The sequence below is a fragment of the Muscardinus avellanarius genome, assembly GCF_963383645.1.
Source record: "Muscardinus avellanarius genome assembly, chromosome: 5".
Taxonomy (NCBI): domain Eukaryota; kingdom Metazoa; phylum Chordata; class Mammalia; order Rodentia; family Gliridae; genus Muscardinus; species Muscardinus avellanarius.
In genome coordinates this window covers 136663915-136681208 of record NC_137790.1, presented here as the reverse complement: position 1 = coordinate 136681208, position 17294 = coordinate 136663915, and the positions used below count along the sequence as shown (strand labels likewise).

General features: G+C 51.4%; 1 protein-coding gene across 1 annotated transcript in view; it reads left to right on the top strand.

Annotated features, from left to right (window-relative positions):
* Window positions 1-1263: 1263 nt before the first annotated feature.
* Window positions 1264-17294, top strand: part of LOC308263628 (inhibitor of carbonic anhydrase-like) — a gene marked incomplete at both ends in the record, with an annotated part of 49775 nt that continues 33744 nt past the window's right edge. The window contains 8 exons of the mRNA XM_080696613.1: window positions 1264-1426; window positions 4468-4545; window positions 5292-5464; window positions 6781-6889; window positions 8997-9158; window positions 10652-10799; window positions 12081-12136; window positions 15576-15754. Coding sequence (XP_080552739.1) covers window positions 1264-1426; window positions 4468-4545; window positions 5292-5464; window positions 6781-6889; window positions 8997-9158; window positions 10652-10799; window positions 12081-12136; window positions 15576-15754 — 1068 coding nt within the window. The remainder of the gene's footprint in view (window positions 1427-4467; window positions 4546-5291; window positions 5465-6780; window positions 6890-8996; window positions 9159-10651; window positions 10800-12080; window positions 12137-15575; window positions 15755-17294) is intronic.

The following is a 17294-nucleotide window of genomic DNA, read 5'->3' as shown; positions in this document are numbered from 1 at the left end:
GGTGATAATCAGTCACGCTGCACACTAAGGATCTGCGAAGTTTCATGCACGCTTACCGTATTTTAAAAGTTCTTTCAGTCTTCTTGAAACTTAGCATACTTTCCCCTGGCAGTGTTGTACACTAGCGAGCAAGAATAACTGTCCATAGACAATTGTTTGTCCAAAAAGCCACACTTTATTAACAGGTTGGAACCTGGACCCAAGCACCTCTGCTCAGCAGATCATGACAAGGGCCCGTCTTTTGTTAACCCTCCCCTTATATAGCATCTTGTTACAAGGTCATTAGTCATTCTATCAGCCTGGACATTTTTGATGTTTACAACCTGAAAAGCAACCATAAAGCACACCACTGACCTGGGAACAGGGTCCCTCCTCTTACGGTATGTTTACCCAGATGTTGAAGAATGAGATAACGGGATGTGTTTTACCCCCCCTCCCCAGGACAGCCGGGGTTCCTTGCCCCATTTGTCTTTCTATCTGCCAGTTAGATAGAGGAGATGAGGGAGAGCAGGCTCGGGAAGGTATACACTTTTTAAATTTATAACTCCTATGTTTAAATTGCCTGAGAAGCCTGGATGTTTAGGGGTGGCAGGGGCTCACGGAAGAGGGTCTCTTATCTATGGAATGTTTGTCCAGACACAAGGGCAGTGGAGCTGGCTCCGGCCGGCGCTTGTTCTATAACTGCTGTGGGAATTTTCTTATAAGTTATTTCCCGCCCGGTGCCTGGATTTAAATCTCAAGAGGAAGTTAAGCTAAAAAACTTAAATTTAAGACTAAAATAAAACTTATAGAATCAAACTCTATTACGATATAAATTCTAAAAAAACACACTAAATTATTGATCTTACTAATGATTATAACAAATTTTGTATTAGCAAAACTTGAACTAAGCCTTAATATCTAACTTAAAACACTTAAAGCAAGGCACAACAGCAGGAGCCCCAGAGCTGAGGGATGCCGTCTGGCCATTTCGGGCGCCTCCCGCGGGACCTCAGAGGGTCTCCAGAGTCGCTTCAGGGGGAAGCGCAAGGACCCCCAAACTCTGTGCATTCGTGCGCGCGCTTTCCTGGCCCCAGGGAGTTGGTGTTTGGGGAGCCTGGGAGCTGCTGGCTAGATAAGCAGCTGGGGAGGGAGTGGCAGTGTGATGGCGGGGCGGGCACCTTTCTGTGTAGGCGGATCCACCCTCTCTGGGCAAGTGAAGAAGACCCAGGGCCAGGGCTGGGAGCCAGACCAGCCCGCAGGCCCGTTGCCGCCGCTGGGGAGATGAGGCTCGTCCTCTTCGTCTTGCTGGGCGCCTTAGCCCTGGGTGAGTTCGCCCCGGTGGTTGCTGGGGGAGGGGCCGGGCGCCAGCAGCCCCACAGCCTGTGGGCCAAAGGGGAAAAGCCATCACTCTTGAAAGGAATCCACCTGCTTTCGTTCGGCTGCAGTGCGACCCAGGCTGTCTTTGACCTCTCTGAGTTGGATAAAAATTGTCTTTTCACAGCCGGGCGTGGTGGTGCACACTTGTGACCCCAGCACTGGGGAGGCTGAGACAGGAGAATCGTGGTTCGCGGACAGCCTCAGATACTTGTTCGCCCACAGCCTCAGATACTTAGTGAGGCCCTTTGCGACTCAGTGAGACCCTGTTTCAAAATAAAGAATAAAAAATAGGACTGGGGGTGGAGCTCGGAGGTAGAATGTCCCTGGGTTCCATCCCCAGTACCACAAAAAAGAAAAAAGAAAGAAAGAAAAAAAAATTGTCTTTTCACCACACACAGGGCTGTGGGCAGAGCCCAGGGACAGGTGTGTTTTCACTAGTGCAAATCTCACATACAGACGCAGGGCCCCTTTTCATATTGGGAGGGTGGGCTCCCTCCCACCCTAACTGGGCAGTGGGAGGGTGGTAATGGTGCAGTCAGAAAAGCCAGGATCCCTCCCTGGCTCCTCAGTCCCTTCTCCTCCATGGGGGAGCGTGTGGGCGCCCTCCTGGCCTAGCACAGACACCCCAGGGCCCTGCAGGGAGCTAAGTTGGGGCGGGCTGGGAAGACGGCACAACTGTGACCCAACTACAGTCACAGGGAAACGCCCTGCTGGGCACAGAGTACTCATCTGTAAGCCCCATATTTGGGAGGCAGAGACAGGAGGATCACAGGTTCAAGACCAGCCTCAGCAACTTAGTGAGACCCTGTTTCAAAAACAAAAAATAAAATAAAATAAAATAAAATAGGACTGGGGTATAGTTTGAAGGTAGAATGTCCCTGAGTTTGATCTCCAGTACCATAACAAACAAAACAAAACAAAAATCTAGAACAAAGTAGCAAGGAAACTCGGGGTACCGCCCCCACCCCCATCCCTACCCACTGATCTGGACAGGGCCTTGATAAATGCGCTTACACTTTACTCTTGCTGTCAAAGAGGTGAGCGGGAGAAGGCGGGAGACCCCCGCCAAAGCTCCTCCTTTTACCTCCTGTTTACAGGTCATGATCAACACATCAGTTCTTGTCTGTGTCTTGCTGTAGAAGTGGGGTCTCACGTTAGGAACATTTTAGAAGATGGTTTTGTTTTTGTTTTTATCTTTGGTGATATCACAGATTGAACCCTGGGGCATTCTGCCTCTGAGCTACACTCCCAGCCCTATTTTTATTTTTCATTTTGAAACAAGGTCTCAACCCAGTGGCTGAGAGCCCCCCTAAGTTGCTGAGGCCGGGGTAAACCTGCGATCCTTAAGTCTCAGCCTCCCAAGTACTGGGGTCACACGCGGGCGCCGCCATGACTGGCTCTAGGAATGTTATAGACGGTTAAGTTTCTGTCAGGGAGATGGCCGCCTCCAGCTGTCCCCAGGGGGTGGCCGTCCACCTTCCATAAAGCAAGATGAAACAATCAGGGAACAGAGAGAAGCCTGTGGAGGTCACCCTTCAGCTCCCTCAGAGAGGCCGCCTTCTGCCAGAGCCCGGCGAGCCTTTGGCCAGAACTGTTTAGGCTTAGAGCAGTTTCCCCAGGGCCTGTTGTTTGCCTCTCTCTCCACTCCAGGCAACGTCAGACATTGATCAAAAGGTCATTTTCCCAATCAGTCCTGTTCACAAGCCAGAGCCGTCCCTGTGGGCCCCAGCCCCTGCCTCCTCCCTGGCTGGTGGACCAGCCTGAGGCCCAAATCTGCTTCCTGAAGCTCAGCTTTTTCCCTCCCTCTTTCCTTCCCTCCCTCTCTCCCTCCCTCCCTCCCTCCCTTCCTTCCTCTCTTTCCTTCTTTCCCTCACTTCCTCCCTCCCTCTCTTTTTTTTACAGTTACTGGGGATGGGACCTACACCCCAAGCCCTATTTTTTTTTATTCTTTATTTTGAAACAAGGTCTCACTAAGTTGTGGAGGGCCTCACTAAATAGTTGAGGTTGAGGCTGGTCACAAATCTGTGCTCCTCCTGTCTCAGCCTCCCAAGTACTGGGATTACAAGTACGTATTGCCACATCCACAATCCACACCAGGGGCACTCTACCTCTTAAGCTACACCCCCAGCCCTATTTTTTATTTATTTTGGAACAGGGCAGGGTCTCACTTGTTGCGGGGGATAAGTTGGGGGGGGGAAGGTGTGTGGTGTGAAATAACCCCCCCCACCACCAGACACACAGAGACAAACAGAAAAACCGTGGATTCTTGTCCTAAGCCAAGAATAAGTATTCATCGCTTGGACAGCTGCTGCAGATTTAAAGAAGTTTATTAGAAGGTAGAAATATAGAGGTAGTTACAGCCCTGTGCCGGAGCCGACACAGGGGGGCAATTCGAATGAAAATGCCAACGAACTCCAGTTTACTGAATTTTTATCCTGTCTAAGTCCGAGGAAGGTCCTTTGATCTGTAGATATGCTAGCCCTATATCTAGTGTGAAATTGTTTCTCCGGCATCTGGGATTTCTTCAGATTTCCCTTAGGCCATTTGTTTCTCTCAGGCATCTGGGATTTCTTCACATTTCCCTTAGGCCATTTGTTTCTCTTTCAGAAATGTAAAGGAGCCTCTCAGGCTTTCTTTCCTTCCCTTTAGAAATGTAAATTACAAGTCCCTCCTTTCTGCTAGCCCTGGCCTTCTTAGTATAAAGGATATATTTTTAAAATTGGAACTCTTTTCCCAATACTTATACCTTAATACATTTCAAACCCTCTTCCCACTACCAGTACATCACTGAGTTGCAGAGGGCCTCACTGAGTAGCTGAGGCTGACCGCAAACCCCTATCCTCCTGTCTCAGCCTCCTGAATGCTGGGATTGCCAGCTGTGCCACCACACCCAGCCCAAAGCTCAGTTTTCTAGTTGAACAGAGAAACTTTTATTTTTTTAAATCATCATTTGGTTGCAAAAGAGAGAAAAGTGATCAAAGTAGCTCACACAGAACTGAGCAAGCAGAGGTGCAGTCACAGACCGCCCGAGCCCTCGGGGGCCGAGGGTTCCAGGGCCTGGGTCTCCACCTCGGGCTCCACCTCCTTCTAGGTCTCCTGCTCTTGTAGGACTCCAGAACTGTCTGTGCTCAGTAGGGGTGGCCACCAGCGCCCTGGGGATGTTCACACTGGCTGCAAAGAGCAGGGGTGGGCGGTGAGTGGTCTGCCCGTCTAGGGGACTGCCTCCACCCACCCTCGGTGTGCATACAGCCTGTTTCTTCTCTAATCCTTCCTATCCAAGTGTTTTTCATAAAAAATGAACTTTAAGTATACAGACAGTTAAATGAATTTGTGTGTGTGTCATACACACACACACACACACACACACACACACACACACACACGATTGAACCCAGAGGCAGTCTATCAGTCTACCACTGAACTACATCCCCAGCCCTATTCTATTTTTTTGTGGAACTGGGGATTGAACCCAGGGGGATTCTACCTTTGAGCTACCACCCCCAGCCCTAGTTTTTATTCTTTATTTTAAAACAGGGTCTCACTAAGTTGTAAAGGGCCTCACTAGCTGAGGCTGTCTGCAAACTGTGATCCTCCAGGTCTCAGCCTCCCAAGTACTGGGATTATAAGCGTGCGCTACCACCCCCAGCTTGTTTTTTATTTTGAAACAGAGTCTTGCTAAGTTTCTGAGGCTGGTCTCAAACTAACCAACCTTCCTTCCTTCTTTGTTTTTGTGGTACAGGGGATTGAACCCAGGGGCATTCTATCTCTGAACTGACCTGCACCCCCATCCCTATTTTATTTTTTATTTTGAAACAAGATCTTGTGAAATTACCACGCACTGGGCTCCAACCTGTGAGCCTCCTGTCTCAACCCCTTCTGCCTGCAGAGAAAGTGACTGGCTTCTCCATCAGGCCTCTGGCTTCTCTCCCCAGGGCTGTGTCAGGAGAATCCTGGAAAGACGGTAAGGTGGTGCACCGTGTCGGAGGCTGAATCCGCTAAATGCTCCAGTTTCCATGACAACATGAAGAAAGTTCTTCCAGCGGACGGTCCCCTCGTCACCTGCGTGAGGCGAGCCTCTTACTTTGACTGCATCCGGGCCATCGTGGTAGGTCACAGCTGCCTGAGCGGGAGCCTGGGAGGCCCACGCTCCCTCCCTCCACCCTTGCTCCTGTGGGGCAAACAGCAGTTAGTCAGAATCATGCTCATTGGACCTGAGAGAGAAGGAGTCAGCCTCAGTGAGACATCTATGCAAGCCTAGCTAGCATGTTAAAGAGCATCTGAGAGGACTCCAGCATCGGGCTGGGGAGGTAACTCGGCGCTAGAGGGCTGCCTGGCCTGGTCAAAGCCCTGGGTCCATCTTAGCACCAAAAAAGAGGAGGAAGAGGAGGAGGAGGAGGAGGAGAAGGAGGAGGAGAGGAGGAGGAGGAGGAGGAGGAGGAAGAGGAGGAGGAGGAGGAAGAGGAGGGGAGGAGGGGGAGGAGGAGGAGGAGGAAGAGGAGGAGGAGGAGGAAGAGGAGGAGGAGGAGAAGGAAGAGGAGGAGGAAGAGGAAGAGGAGGAGGAAGAGGAGGGGAGGAGGAGGAAAGGAGGAGGAGGAGGAGGAGGAGGGGAGGAGTTCCACCTAACATTGTTTTTAGAATTTCTTGGTGATGTAGCAAGATATGAGATGGATAGAAGGTAGCCAACACACAAAAATATCAATATTTTTAGATGTTTGCATACCTAGAAAGTATATAAAGATCAATTTTGCTACTATTATTTATTAAAGAATAAATTTGTTTGGTGAAAAATAAATATATTACAAGGAATGTCATTCTCACATACCTACGATCATTAATCGGGGGACAAGAGCCTAAGGTTGTGGTCTCATGACATTTAAAGTAATAAAAAGCTGGCTGTGGCGGTACAAAAGTCGCAGGTTCAAGGCCAGCCTTAGCAAGTAGAGAGGTTCTCAGCAACCTAGCGAGACCCTGTTTCAAAACAAAATAAAAAAGAACTGGGTGTATAGCTCAGGGGTAGAATGCTTCTGGGTTCAATCTCCAGTATCACAAACAAATAAAGTAATAGACAGGAAAATATCATAGGAGAGAGTTGCAAAACTGTTAAAATATAATGTAAAAGTCTGTGATAAGGGAATAGTGTGTGTGTGTGTGTGTGTGTGTGTGTGTGTGTGTGTGTATGTATGTATGTATGTATGTATGTGGTACTGGGGTTCCTGGAAACCCTTCTACCTCCGTGCTACACTCCCAGACCCATTTTTATAATACACACACACACACACACACACACACACACACACACCTAGTTATTCCACCATCTACTGTAGCTCACTAAGACTCAGCATGAGCGTCCCTGGCAATGGCTAGACCATCGTCTTTCTCAGAGGTGACAGCCCCCTTCACAGTCAATCTCCTCTCTTTCAGGCCAACGAAGCAGAGGCCGTGACCCTTGATGGCAGTTTGGTGGCCAAGGCAGGCCTGGCCCCTTACAACCTGAAACCCATTATGGCGGAGTTTTATGGATCCAAAGACGGTGTGTTCTCCCTGGGTGCCCAGGACTGGTGCGACATCCCAGCCACCGTGGGAGGCGGGGACTCTGTCCGCTTTATACTGGAGCTCTTTGGATTGAGGGTGCTGTCCCTGGTGCTGCCTTGGGTGCTGCAGGCTGTGGGGGCATCCACAGGCCAAGACGGAGTGCTGCCCAGAGCCCATTGCACCCCAGTGGGGCTGCACCAATGGGACTTTTTTTGGCACTGGGCATTGATCCCAGGGGCATTCTACCTCCAAGCTACACCCCCAGCCCTTTTTATTTTTTATTTGGAAACAGAGTCTCACTAGGTAACTGTAGGTCTCACTAAGTCACTGAGGCTGGCCTCAAACCTGCCAATCCCCTATCTCAGCCTCCCAAGTCCTAGAACTACAGGTGTGCACCACCATGCCCAGCTTGGGAGGCCCATTTTGCAGACAAGTGAAAATCAAATCGCCTCTATCCCATGCTTTCTTTCACGGGTGCCACCACGCATGGAGTTTGTTGGAAGGAGAGGTTCTAGGGGGGTCTGTGAATGGACTCCGCCTCCTTTCTGTCCTTGTCCCTTGGTGCCACTGGAGTGGCACGCAGCCACTGCCACCTGACTCCGGCTTGCACGCCCCCACCTTTGCAGTTGAGCTGTAGTGGACAAGGAAGAAAAGCCCTGCGGAGAAGCAGCAACGTCGCAGTGTCTGGGAGCGGAAGCTCTCCCGCGCACGCCTGCAGCTGGGCCTTCGAGGTCCCTGTCTCCACTGGCCCAGAGGGACAGGCAGAGAAAGGTCTACACGTGCCCCCCAGCTTATGACTTATGCTGGGGCTTAGGTCCTGGCAAACCTACTGCGAATAGAAAATATTTTAAGTCAGCCAGGCACAGTGGTGCAAGCCTGTAATCCCGATTCTTGGGAGGCTGAGACAGGAGGATCATAGGTTTGTGGCCAGCCTCAGCCATTTAGCAAGACCCTTGGCAACTCAGCAAGACCCTATCTCAAAATGAAAAATAAAAAGCCGGGCATGGTGGCGCACACTTGTAATCCCTGCGCTTGGGAGGCTGAGATAGGAGGATCCCACAGGTTCGAAGCCAGCCTCGGCTACTTAGTGAGACTCTGTTTCCAAATAAAATATAAAATAGGTCTGGGAGTACAGCCCGGAGGTAGAAAGCCTCTGGGTTCCACCCCTAGTACCACACAAAAGAAAAAAGAAAGAAAAGAGAAGAAAAGAAAAATGGGCTGAGGGTATAGCTTGGAGGTAGAATGCCCCTGGGTTCAATTATCAGTACCAAAAAGAAAGGAAGAAAGGAAGTATTGAAGACGATGGTGTATCCACTATACCTGATCGTCACGCACCACAGCTCGCCAGTATCCTACGCTACAAAGTGCCAGTGGTTTCCCTGGCGAGGGCGTGGCTGCCTGGGAGATGTGGCTGCCGCTGCTGTCCTGCATCAGGAGAGAGGAGCCGGCCTCTCCCCAGAGTCCGGGAGAAGCTCAACGCAGTGGCTCATACCTGGAATCCCTGTGCTTGGGAGGTGGAGACAGGAGGATCAGAGGTTCCCAGCGTTCCAAAGTAAAAACAAATAAACAAATGGAAAGATCAGGTTTAAAATTCAGACAGTGCCTTCTCCTGACTGCAGCGCTGTCAAAGCTCAGAGTCTAACTTAATGAGCCAGGGGGGGCTGTAGCAGTCACCGCCTTGAGGAGCTCCAGAGTTCTCTCTCTTGTCAGTTAAGGACTTATTAATTAATTAATTAATTAATTAATTTAGTTGTACTGGGGACTGAACCCAGGGGCATTCTACCTCTGAGCTACACCCCCAGCCCTATTTTTTATTCTTTATTTTGAAGCAGTCTCACTAAGTTGCAGAGGGCATCACTAAGTAGCTGAAGCTGGCCTCAAACCTGCAATCCTTCCATCTCAGCCTCCCAAGTACTAGGATTACAAGTGTGCACCACCATGCCCGGTTTACTTAAAAAAAAATTTTTTTTAAATTTCTTTCTCCCTGCTTGCCAGGGGACAGTGCAGGTCTCAGGACCCTCTAAAACCCCTCAGCACGCACTCTCAGAAGAGTAATTGTGACCATGTGGCTTCGCCTTTGGTTCCTCTCTCTCTTCTGCTCACAGACCCACAGACCTACTTCTACGCAGTGGCCCTGGTGAAGAAGGGGAGCGGCTTCCAGCTGAACCAGCTCCGGGGCAAGAAGTCCTGCCACCCTGGCCTGGACTGGGCTGCCGGCTGGAACATCCCCCTGGGCCTGCTGCTCCCCGCTGGCTCCCCTGACACAGGTGAGCCAGCAGGGGCGGTGCCCCCGGTCGGGAGTGCGCGGGCCACCCCGTGCGAGCGTGTGTGTCTCGGCCTTGGTGGGAGCCGGCGCCTGGGTTTTCTCTGCCCCAGTACTTTTAACTCTCGGGGCTGTTCTCAGTCCTGGGATTCCCAGAGCATTGGTTTGACAGGGGACCCAGGGTGAAAGGTCACCTTCCTCCCAGCTTCTCAGGAAGCTTCGCAGGGATTCTGTCCAGCCCAGGCGAGCACAGGAGGCCTCTTCAGCCCTGGGAGATAATGACCAAAGCCAGGCATGGCTGTGCATGCAGTACTCCCAGCACTTGGGAGACTGAGACAGGAGGATTGCAGGTTTGAAGACAGCCTCAGCAACGTAATGAGACCCTCAAATTAGTGACATCTTGTTTCAACAACAACAACAAAAAACATCAAATCCTATATTCTGAAATATGTCTTTTTTTTTTTTTTGGTGGCACTGGAGATTGACTCCAGGGGCATTCTACCTGAGCTACACTCCCAGATCTATTTTATTTATTTATGTATTTATTTACTTATGTATGTATGTATGTATGTATTTAGCGGTACGGGGGATGGAACCCAGAGGTATTCTACCTCCAAGCTACACCCCAGCCCTATTTTATTTTATTTTTGCGGTACTGGGGATGGAACCGAGGGGCATTGTACCTCAGAGCTACACCTCAAGCCCTATATTTTATTCTTTATTTTGAAACAGCGTCTCACTGAGTTGCAGAGGGCCTCGCTAAGTAGCTGAGGCTGTCCTCGAACCATGATCCTCCTGTCTCAGCCTCCCAAGTACTGGGATTACAAGCGTGCACCACCATGCACGGCTTGAAAGTGTGTCTTTTTGAGTGCCACCAACCTCTGCGGTATTGGTGACCGTGACTGTGCCTGGGACATGCGGCTGAGAGGGGTCTGATGGAGTGCTACAGCCTGGACCACGTTCTGGCCCTACTTTGCCCTTCCTGGGGAATTCTGTTTACCTTGGTGACAGATGTCACTGCATGTACTCCTGGGCAGTTAGGCGCTGGCCATCGGCCATTGGCACGCCCCTTCCCATAGCCAGCAAGACTTCCCACTCTCTCTGGGCAGGGGGCTCCCCATGAGCCTCCAGGGCTCTGGACATAGAATGGGAGGTGCAGGTGGGCCCGTGTCTGAGATGCAGAAGGGCAGCGGGACTGGCTGACCACACAGGGTCCCGCCTAGTCCTTAGCTGCCGCCATGTTGTGAGTTACAAAGGCTGGCGGCTGGGGCGCAGCCTGGTTGGTTTCTTGATGTCACATCCTGCAGGGGACCAGCTGGGGAGGATCTGGGCTGCACATGGGTGTGATGCCCAAACACAGGGACCCCGGGCCATCCGCTGGCCGCATCTGGCCGGCCGAGCGCCCGCCTTCCTTAGGACAGGCCTGGGCGGGGCGGGCAGGCCAGCGGGCTCTCGGGCAGGGCCACCTCCCTGCACCTGTGTCTTTCTGTCAACCAGCAGCCGGGCAGTTCTTCAGCAGCAGCTGCGTCCCCTGTGCGGATAAGAAGTTGTACCCAAGCCTGTGTCAGCTGTGCGCGGGGAAAGGCGCAGACCACTGCTCCTGCTCCTCTCGTGAACCCTACTTCGGCTACTCAGGCGCCTTCAAGTGAGTGAGCGGCCCCGCTCCTCCCCGCCCTGGCGTGGGGGAGACGTCACCGGGAGTGGAGGGGCCGAGTGCCTCCCACGCCAGCTCTCACTCCTGACCTTCTAGAGGAGCAAGCTTTGGCGTGGAAGCCCCTCCTGTCTCCCCAGAGCCTGGGGCGCACCCGAATTTCTTTCCTGGTTCACTGTGGGCTGAGGGAGCAGGCTCACTTCTGGGGACCCTGCATCTGTAGACACAGGCCTGGGCTCCGCAGGCAGGTGGGGGCCAGGCCCCCAGCTCACATCCTTTTGTAGAGCGGGGTCCCTGCCCCCACCTCTCTCCACCTTGCTCAGCCCCTGCAGGGACCACTCCACAATCCAGGCGACTGATCGGAACCAGAGCGCAGCAAGCGTGGCACACACCACCATCCTAGTACTTGGGAGTCTGAGATAGGAGGATTGCAGGTTGGAGGCCAGTCTCAGCAACCTAGCAAGACTCTGTTTCCAAAAAAAAAAAAAAAAAAAGGTGGGGGTTGAGGGTGTAGCTCGGAGGTAGAATGCTCCAGAGTTCAATCCCCTGTATTACAAAAGCAAAGCAAAAACAAAACAAAACAAAAACCGCCAGTCGTGGTGGTACACGCTTGTAATCCCAGCATTCGGGAGGCTGAGACTGAAGGATCGCGGTTCGTGGACAGCTTCAGCTACTTAGCGAGGCCCTCTGCAACTTAGTGAGACCCTGCTTCAAAATAAAAAAGAACAACAACAACAACAAAAAAAAAATAGGGCAGGGGGTGTAGCTCAGAGATCAAATAAAAAATAAAAAATAAAGAGACCAAAATTAGGGCTGGGGTGTAGCTTGGAGGTAGAATGCCCCTGAGTTCATCCCCAGTACTGAAAAAAAAAAAAAAAAAAAACCCACAAAACTGGCTGAACTCCACGGCTATCCAGTGCCTATATTATCCATGTAAAAAACTTTAAGCCTTTATTAAAAAAAAAAAAAAAAAACAGGCAACCCCTGTTGACTTGGGCTGCTCTCCAAGAGGAAGACGAGGGTCCTTGTTTTGCGCCCTCCGTCTGTCCCCAGAGGTGCCTGGCGCGTCTGCTGCAGGGCTAAGCTGTGCTGTGGGGTTCAAAGGCTGCTCGTCTGAGGAGGGCCACCGCCTCCGTGAGGATGGACTGGTACCTGAACAACTACCGGCACCAGCTGCCCAGGGCTGGTCGCCCGGCAGACCTTCAGGGGACCGCCTGAGAGCTGGGCCCGCCCGTGCCCAGGCTCAGCACCTGACAGCGGCTTTCCTGTTCCTAGGTGTCTGGAGGATGGTGTAGGAGACGTGAGTTTCGTGAGGCACCTGACAGTGTTTGGTAAGTGCTGGATGCAGAACCTTGGGGGCCCAGGCTAAGCCCAGGGACTGTTCATCACCCAGAGTCTCCTCACATCTAAAAACAATACCCAAGCCAGGCGTGGTGGAGCAGGCTTGTAATGCCAGTGTTTGGGAGGCTGAGGCAGGACGATCACAGGTTCAAGGCCAGCCTCAGCTACTTAGTGAGGGCCTCTGCAACTCAGTGAGACTATGTTTCCAAGTAAATAATAAAAACTAGGGCTGAGGCTATAGCTCGGATGTAGAACGCCCCTGGGTTCCATCCCCAGTTCCACAAAAATAAAAATGATACCCCGGTGTTGAGTGGCACGGGCGTGGTTGTGCACAAGCATCTCTGTGGTTTGTATCTTGTTCTTCTCAGCCCACACGGCTCTGAGCATCTCCTTGGTCGGGAGCCTGTGCCAGCCTCTCCCCACCTGCCCAGCCCATCGCAGGAAGCTCCCTCTAAGTCCAGCAGACAAACTTTCTGAACAGCTAAACAGGGCTTACTAAGAAAACAAAGCAAGATTTTAATTCGTTTGTTCTGAGGCACATGGGATGGAGCCCAGGGCGTTGAGCGTGCCAAGCAAGCATTCTACCGTGGGATTACATCCTCGACACTGAAAACAAGTTTTAAGCCAGCTGTGTTGGCACACGCCCATAAACTCAGTACTTGGGAGGCCGAGACAGGAGGATTGCAGGTTCAAGGACAGCTTTAACAACATAGGGAGACTCTCTGCAACCTAGAGAGACCCTGTTTCAAAACAAAAGATAAAAATAGAGCTGGGTTGCTGGGCATGGTGGCGCACGCTTGTAACCTCAGCATTCGGGAGGCTGAGACAGGAGAATGGCAGTCACAGACAGCCTCAGCTACTTAGTGAAGCCCTTTGCAACTCAGTGAGACCCTGTTTCCAAATAAAGAATAAAAAATAGCTTGGAGGTAGAATGCACTTAGGTTCCAACCCCAGGACTAAAAAATAAATAAATAAAATAGAGGTGGAGCATAGCTCAGAGGTAGAATGCCCCTGGGTTCAATCTCCAGTACCACCAAAAAAAAAAAAAAAGTGTTTTAATAATTGGTTCTCTTAATCACTAAACTATCACTTTCAAATTTAATCACATTCTTTTTTTTTTTTTTTTTTGAACTGGGGATCGAACCCAGAGCGCCACACCTGCAAGGCAGATGCTTCGCCACTGAGCTACATTCTGGCTCCCAGTCACATTCTTTTAATTAATTCTATTTAAATTTCTATTGGTCCTTGTAATGTCTGGCTATGTTGAGGTTTTAGATTCTGGGATTTATAGCCAATTAGATATCTGTCAGCTGCAAAATACACCGCACCACTCAGAATGTTTAAATCCCAGTGTGTGCTCGCTGCCACTGGGCAGGACCGGTGTTCTCAACGTGGTACTGGCCTCGGCTCCTCACGGCCTCGGGTGAGCCCGTGATAGGAAGATTCCCGAGTCCCTCCATCTCTTACTTAGCCACCTGCAACACACTGGCCCCTTGTGACAGTTTGGTTTGTCAGCGTGTTGGCAACTGATGTGTGCCTTATTATGAGCCACTTTAATTAGTGGGTCACCTCTCGGTCTCCTTTCCCAGGAACAAGTTGTTCCAAGTCATTATCTTCATGTCCTGCTTGGATGCTCAAGTTGGCACAGCTCTGTGCACTTCCCGGCCAGCGGTCACCCTAGAGAGCTTGAAACAGCCTCACTGATGGGGGCGCAGGTGTCCCAGACCATCCGGGTTTACCTTTGGCCAAAGTCGTTTATTATTCCGTGATTCCTTATTACCGTGTGTGCATGTGTCTTTGTGCGTGTGTGCGTGGCTGGGATTGAACCCAGGGACATTCAACCTCTCACCTATACTCCCAGATCTTTTTATTTTTTCTTTTGAAACAGGGTCTCACTAAGTGGCTGAGGCTGGCCTCTAACTTGTGGTCCTCCTGTCTCAGCCTCCCAGGTTACAGACCCAGTTATCCTTTACCACCTTCTTTGGAGAATTTGGGGAGAGACTATAGGGCGGGCGTAGGGTACAGGTGAGTGTTAGGAGTGAGCCGGGGTTTGCTGCAACCTCCTCTGGGCCCTTGGGTGACTGAGTGAATATGTGATATCTTTTTGAAATCATTAGGTCATATTGATTCTTTTAAGTTTAACATCATTAAATCATTTGAAAAAAAATTTTTTTGTGGTCCTGGGACTGAGCCCAAAGGTGTTCTACCTTTGAACCATATTCCCGGCCCTATTTTATTTTTATTCTATTATATTTTATTTTTGGTACTGGTGATCGAACCCAGGGGCATTCTACCTCAGAGCTGCACTCCCAGCATCCCCTACTTTTTTTTCCAGTTTTTATTATTTATTTATTTATTTATTTATTTATTTATTTATTTATTTATTTATATTTGCAGTACTGAAGATTAAACCCAGGGGCATATTTCCTCTGAGTTACATCCCCAGCCCAATTTTAGTCTTTATTTTGAAACAGGATCTCACTAAGCTGTGGAGGGCCTCACTATGTAGCTGAGGCTGGCCGCAAACCCGGATTCTCCTGTCTAAGCCTCTCAAATGCTGGAATTACAAGTGTGCACCACCATGCCTAGCTCCAGTTTTTATTTTAAAACAGGGTTTTGCTAAGTTACTGATGGTCTCGGTACATTGCTGAGGTTGGCCTTGAATCTGTGATCCTCCTGTCTCAGCCTAAGTACAGGATCAGGCTAAGTTGCCCAGGCTGGCCTAGAACCTGTGATCCTCCTGTCTCAGTCTCCCAAGCATTGGGATTCTAAGAGTGCACCAGCATGCTTGGTTTTGTTGAGATTTTAAGTTGCCTTAAAACTCTGATTCTGTTTCCTCTCATTTATAATGGGATAATCTTATTATTACTAATATTATTATTGTTGTTGTTTTGTTGGTGTTATTAGTTGTGGTCCTAAGGATTAAGCCCGGGGCCTTCTACCTCTGAACTATATAACTCCAGTCCTATTTTATTTTATTTTGAAACAGTGTCTCACTAAGTTGCTGAGGTTGGCCTTGAACCTGCAGCCCTCCCGTCTCAGCCCCCCACCAAGTACCGGGATTGCAGTGTGTGCCACCAGGCCTGGCTGGGATCGTTATCTTCTTGGGCTCCCTAGCTGCTGTGAGGATGCAATGAGACCAAGCAGGGACAGTCCCCAGCACCACCGTCGGTGGGTCATGAATGCTCAGTACTCATTTGCTGTCACCATTCCTCCTAGCAGGACCACAGAGGAGCGGGACTTCTGTAGTAGGGGCCCCGTGTCTCCCCACAGCAGGATGGTGAACCAGTTACCGCCCTGCCCGCTCCTCCAGCCCACAGCTGCATCACATCTGTTTGGAAAGGTCCTCTCTCAGCCCCCTTTGAGCCACACCTGGAGGTCCAGTGGGCACCGCAGCTTACCCAGGCTCCCTGGGCTTTCTCTCCCCAGAGCACCTGCCCCAGAAGGCCGACAGGGACCAGTATGAGCTGCTCTGCACAGACAACACCCGCCGGCCAGTGGACGAGTACGAGCACTGCTACCTGGCCCGGGTCCCTTCGCATGCCGTTGTGGCTCGGAGCGTCAACGGCAAGGAGGACCTGATCTGGGAGCTTCTCAGCCAGGCGCAGGTACCCCTAACCCCCACCGCCACCGGCACCTCAGCCCCACGCGGGGAGAGCCCTGTCTGCGGTCCCGGCTTTTCCTCCCGCCTTCGGGCTGCTCTAGAAGTCCTCTGCGTTCCAGACACAGTGGGGTTGTGGGTGACACGTGGCCCTTTGGGTGACAGGGCGCTGGTGTGTGTTTACTGCAGAGAGCAGAGTCCACAGCACCCTCGACCCACCGCAGGCTCGGGGGCTCCGCCTTAGTCTTTTCAGCTCTCAGCAGGCCTGGGGTGCAGCAGTGTGCTCCCTGCCACCCACGGCCTGTCCTACCCTCCAGTCTCCCCTCGCAGCAGGCCCCTAGGGCCTGAGCTCTTTCTCTGTGTCCTGTGTGGGTGGCATCCCCCCCCCCCCCCGCCCCAGCCAGCCTCCCTTTATCTCCCTGTTCCATCTCTACCAACGCTTTCCGCTCAGCACTGGGGGATTCAGAGATTAGAGAGAGAGAGATTGGCCCTTGAACAGCCCTCAGGTGGGCGTAGGAGGAGGAACCAGGTGTGTCTGTGCTGTCACCCCCAGGTGGACTCACATGGCCCCGGGGACCTGCACGGAGAGCGGGGCAATGCCCGGGACGGTGTATCTGGGAAGATTCTGGGCCCTGGGGCCTAAGCTGTGTGCCCCAAAGAAGCTGTCAGGGGTCACTGGGGCTGACACTTCCTGCAGAGCCACTGCAAATGTGGACAGAGAGTCATTTGAGAGAGCTGGTGGGCTGGTGCTCCCAGAAGCTATAATTAAGGATGGCTTTGGGCCAGCCAGCTGGCGTCCTGAGCAAAGGGCCCTTTGTTTTTTGGAAGCGAGAGAGGAGGACTATTTGATGAATGACTACAGAGCTGGGGTGGGAGGAAAGCTGACCTGCAGCCCCAGGACAACATGCGTGGGCTCATCGGCCACCAAGGGATGAAAACTGCCATGACGGTGGGATCAAGGCCCACACTGGAGAGGGACAGCTGCCTGAAAGAGGCCACCGCATCCTCTCTGTACGGAGCTAGGGCAGCCCCTGGTATCATCGCTGAGGCCACACAAGGCAGCACATTTCCAGGAGATTCCTGAGGACACAGGAGCCACTGGATGATATTGGCCCCAGCCACTGTCCAACAATCAGGGACTCGCTGTGTCCCCTCTTAGCTTGGGATACATTCCAACCCCCTCCCCCAGGGAATGCCTGTAACCATGGGTAGTACCAACCCTACACAGGTACTTCTCAACTTTTATCATCACCGTCACCATCATCATCACTACCATCACCACCACCATCATTACCATCACCACCATCATCACCATTATCATCACCATCACCATTACCACCATCCCATCATCACCACCACCACCATCATCACCATCATCACCATCATCATCATCACCACCATCTCATCATCACCATCACCACTACCACCATCACCATCACTACCATCACCACCACCATCATTACCATCACCACCATCATCACCATTATCATCACCATCATCATTACTACCATCCCATTATCACCATCACCACCACCATCATCATCATC